The sequence below is a fragment of the Papaver somniferum genome, chromosome 8, assembly GCF_003573695.1.
Source record: "Papaver somniferum cultivar HN1 chromosome 8, ASM357369v1, whole genome shotgun sequence".
Classification (NCBI taxonomy): domain Eukaryota; kingdom Viridiplantae; phylum Streptophyta; class Magnoliopsida; order Ranunculales; family Papaveraceae; genus Papaver; species Papaver somniferum.
Window position 1 is genome coordinate 109,224,103 of NC_039365.1, and position 4,505 is coordinate 109,228,607.

At 35.8% G+C, this 4,505-nt stretch overlaps 1 protein-coding gene across 1 annotated transcript; it reads left to right on the forward strand.

The window, feature by feature from the left end:
* Positions 1–393: 393 nt before the first annotated feature.
* LOC113302550 (nudix hydrolase 8-like) lies at positions 394–3,682 on the forward strand. Its single transcript, XM_026551480.1, has 9 exons — positions 394–1,054; positions 1,368–1,630; positions 1,741–1,806; positions 1,913–2,050; positions 2,281–2,358; positions 2,485–2,535; positions 2,645–2,679; positions 2,859–2,967; positions 3,242–3,682. Exons 1-9 carry the CDS (start codon positions 907–909, stop codon positions 3,446–3,448), a joined length of 1,095 nt encoding a protein of 364 aa, XP_026407265.1. The 5' UTR covers positions 394–906; the 3' UTR covers positions 3,449–3,682.
* Positions 3,683–4,505: the final 823 nt, after the last annotated feature.

Consider the following 4,505-nt stretch of genomic DNA (forward strand, 5'->3'; position numbering starts at 1 on the left):
ATCAAGAATTAGATGTGAGTCAGATCTGACTCAACTTAAAAAACAAACGGTCTGAGATCTGACTCGGTGAGAGTCAGAACTAACACCTGACTCAGTGCGAGTCACGAGTTAATTCAGAACCAAATCGCGAATTAGATGCAAACAAACATCGTGTAGGCGGATTTCGTGTCATGATGGCCATATCGGTCACCACCAGAGAGAACGGGGGCTTGGAGTCTAAGAATGTTGATTGACGGTTACGACTTTATATATTGAATTTAATCAAGGGTGTCTTACGAATAACTCTTTAAACGGGTAAATTTGAAATTTCCGACCAAGAAACAACCACCTGCGTCTTTTGGCAAGCATCACGTGCTTTTTATGGCGTCCACGCACTTCGCACTCGTATGGTATTTTTGTGAACAAGGTTTCCCTCGTTTTCTACATTTTTCAGTACTTCCAACTATTTCTTTATAATTATCCTGATTTTGATTCCATGTACAAAATCCATCACAGATTTCATTCATAAGATATCCATTTCATTTCTCTCCTTCAGTTCTTCATCTTATAAATCCAGTCTTAATCTTCAGTTTCTCATCAATCTTTGTAGTAAACTTGCTGTCTTACATAAAAAGTAGTAATATCTTGTTAGATTGTTGTTTGCAAGTGCAATATCCCTGTAAAAATAATTTATCTAAGAATATCCATAGCATACTCCGTTCGACGGTGAATCCAAATTAATTTTTCTTGTTTCAAGCGATACGTGTTATGAAATATCAAGATATTTCTGTTTGTTTTTAAGGGTTTGGACTTTTATAGTTTTCAAGATTTCTACCAGATTTTTATTTTTCTCAATTGGACAGTCTATAAACACGTTTCTAGTTTTGGATATTTTTTTCTTAAGTTTTTATAATTTTTGAATTAGTAATGGAACTGAAATTGCTTAATTCGAAGTCTCTTTCTGTATCTGAAATAATACCAAATTTCGGAAGGATTTCTTTAAACTCACTTGTTAACAGCAGAGGTGGTGGTGGTGGCTGTGTTAATATCTCAAAGGAACCCTGTTCTTGTAGAGGTAGGTTCTCAAAAGACATTTTAAGGTTTGTTCTGTGTCCATGTTAAAGGAACTTACAAATTAATTCATTCTGGTTATGGATCTATAATTTATGGTGGTAGCTGTTTTCTTGTGGAGATACTTGTATCTGTGTGCTTCTTCTGTGTCCTAAGATCATACATTCTTTTCCCATATCTTTGGGATGCTTTTTGAGTTTCAACTTTTCAAGGTCTTTATGAAATTCTTAGTTGTTAATTGAGATTTTTTTTTTTTTTTTTTTTTTTTTTTTTTTTTTGCTAATCTTAGTTTCTTCTCGTTTGGGTTTTCTGTTCAGGAAATTATCTTAAAGCTTCTTACTCGTCTGTCAAAAGATCTAGACAATCCGTTGATTGGATTGGGCAAGACAATAAGTTCGGAATTGGAAGTGATTCATCTTGGATTATTGGAACAAATGGAGCTATTTCGAGTTCATCACTTGTACTGGATTCCTACGACGATGAATATGACGGAGTCATTGTTTATCCTGAAAGCTTACCATCTAACTCTAATACTTTTGCTTCTCTCCTTCAGAGTTCACTTTCACACTGGAAACTAAAGGTAATTGTAACGTTTCATAAATTTAGAAGGATTTTACCCTGAAGATCTACCTACCCATAGAATCGTTTGAGTTGGATGATGAGTATGCCTTTTGTGGATTCTATTTGTAGGGGAAGAAAGGGGTTTGGCTTAAATTACCGCTGGAGCGGTCAGAACTCGTTCCGGTAGCAGTAAAGGTGAATTCAACATAAAATTGCTAGTATTTTTGAGATTAGACTTGTACATTGTACTTTCTTCATTTGTGGAATACTTTTTCCGAGGACTTACTTTATTTGTTTGCAGGGAGGTTTCAAATACCACCACGCCGAAGAAGGATACTTAATGTTAACATACTGGATTCCCGAAGGACCTTGTATGCTTCCTTCTAATGCTTCACATCAAGTTGGAGTGGGGGGTTTCGTACTTAACGACAAGAATGAGGTATATACCCTTATGATTTCTGGATTGCTGCACTTGATATATCAGTTTGTATTCTTGTCCATTTTTTTTCGGTTTAACAAATTTGACAATCTTGATAATGTTCATATGTAACATTGACACTGTATAAACGCTCTAGTCTTACTTCCTTTTCTTTACATGTGTTGATTTAACCTTTCCATTTTACAAAAATTGACCTTTCTGGCTCATATTTTGCCACTTCATGACCACAGGTTCTAGTAGTACAAGAGAAGCATTGTTCTCCAGCGTTTGTTGGCGGTTGGAAATTACCCACGGGATTCATTCTTGAGGTACACATTACTCACACTTGGTAGATTAATCGTGTATCCTACTTTTTGGCTTTTTGAGTTGGATCCTAAGAATCTTAATTATGTAACTCACCTCTCTTTGTTGTTCTATTTGTTAATATTAACCAGTCGGAAGAGATATACACTGGAGTTGTAAGAGAAATTAAAGAGGAAACTGGTGTAAGTTGCCAAACATTATACCCAAGCTTTTAACCCTTTTAATCTCAGTGCACAACAACATATTGGATCTGCTCACCAAATTCTAACACCACTTTTCCCTGTATTGCAGGTTGATACGGAGTTTGTTGAAGTGATAGCTTTTAGGTAGGAATAACTATGTTTTCATACATATATCAATACAGCAGTTTCTTTCATTTGGTTAACACGGAGACAAAATCTTAAGAACAAGGGCACATGTATAATGGAGTAGTCAAAGACTTCTTTAGCTAACGTCTATGTTATAGGGTACCAATTACTAAGAACGTCTGTTTGTCATATTTCAGGCACGCGCACAATGTTGCATTTGAAAAGTCGGATTTGTTTTTCATTTGTATGCTAAGATCTCTTTCTTCTCAGATCAAAGTGGATGACATAGAAATTCAAGATGCTAAGGTAAATACTTCTAACCCTATTCGACCAAGCATGCACTAATTCTTCAATTTCATCTCTAATGTTGTATGCATCTCCAAAAGTGCGGAAAGAAACAAAAACTTACACAATAGGAAATAACTAGATCAAGCAATGAAGATGACGAGATACCTGACCAAAACGAATAGACAATCTAACCAAATAACTCAAAAGCTAGTTCTGTTTTGTTCATTATGTATCCTAGAGTTGCATTCAAATTTCTGATGAAAATACCTATGCCATCTATGTCTTTCCACAGTGGATGCCTCTAAAAGAATTTATTGAACAACCCTTAATCCAAGAAGATGGCATGTTCAAGAAAATCTTAGATATCTGCATCGCACGGCTTGGAAAGCGTTACTGCGGATTATTACCTCATCAAGTCATCTCAAAGTTTGATGGAGGATCATCTTCCTTGTACTATAATGTTGTTGAGGATCAAACTTCCAACTGTTTAGGTATCTAAAGCACACGCAAACTGTAATACATGTATTATGTAATTTTTCTGTATTCATGAGTTCAGAATTGGATCCTTCTTGTTAGAAGTAACACTCTTTATCCCAAGTACAAAAAACCATTTGGGAGACATAGTCTAGATGGTATCTGTAACTTGTACTTATGAAAAATCTGTGTAAATATATTTTTCTCTAGTACACACATTTAGGACGCGTTATAAACACACTTTTTTTCCTGTCGAACATCTCTGGCTTTTTTACTCTTAGTATCGCTTTTATTTCATGCATTTGTCAGATTGTCCTTCAGGTTGACTCCGTGAAAGGGTTTTCACAACCACTTAATTCCAGTTTTAATCAGGTTCCCTACAAAATTAAAATCGAAGCTGCTAGGCGGAATGGCAATTTGCAAATAGGAAGGCGGCGAACATGGTTTGCCACTATGGACAAATATATTTGGCGGCTGAAAAAGAAGCGAACGGCCAAGATTACGCCGCGTAAGTGAACATAAGACATTAGCAAGTCGAGTTCAGCTGCTTATCTTGCCGCTAACTGGTAGTTTTGAGCCGGTCTCTGCAACGGCTATCTTTTTTCCCTCAATTTTATCCTGGAAAATTAGAACACTCTTTTATCCTATCAATTTTCTCTCAATTTCAATCACTTAAAATCTTCAACCATGAATCTTCATTTCGGTTATTCGGAGAAAGATATGGAAATGGATGAAACCGTATACGAAGAAGAGCAAGAAACATTTGTAGAGATTTTGTGTCAATTGGATGAAGATGCAAATGAGGCTACAAAGCGGCGAAATTTTACGTTGCAATAATATTCAAGGATGATACCAAACCCTTTATACCCAACAAAAAGTTTTCAACAGAAGATAGACGTGGTGAAATTGGCATTTTTACCATGATAAGATGATGCATGATTATTTTAATCATGGTTGTGCGAATTCTGATGCAGATTTTCCGCGTCGATTCTTCATGAACCGCAGCGTGACTTAAAGGTTTTTCTTGAGATTTGTCAGGTATAACCTTTATCTAATTATCAGTATGATGCATGACATATACG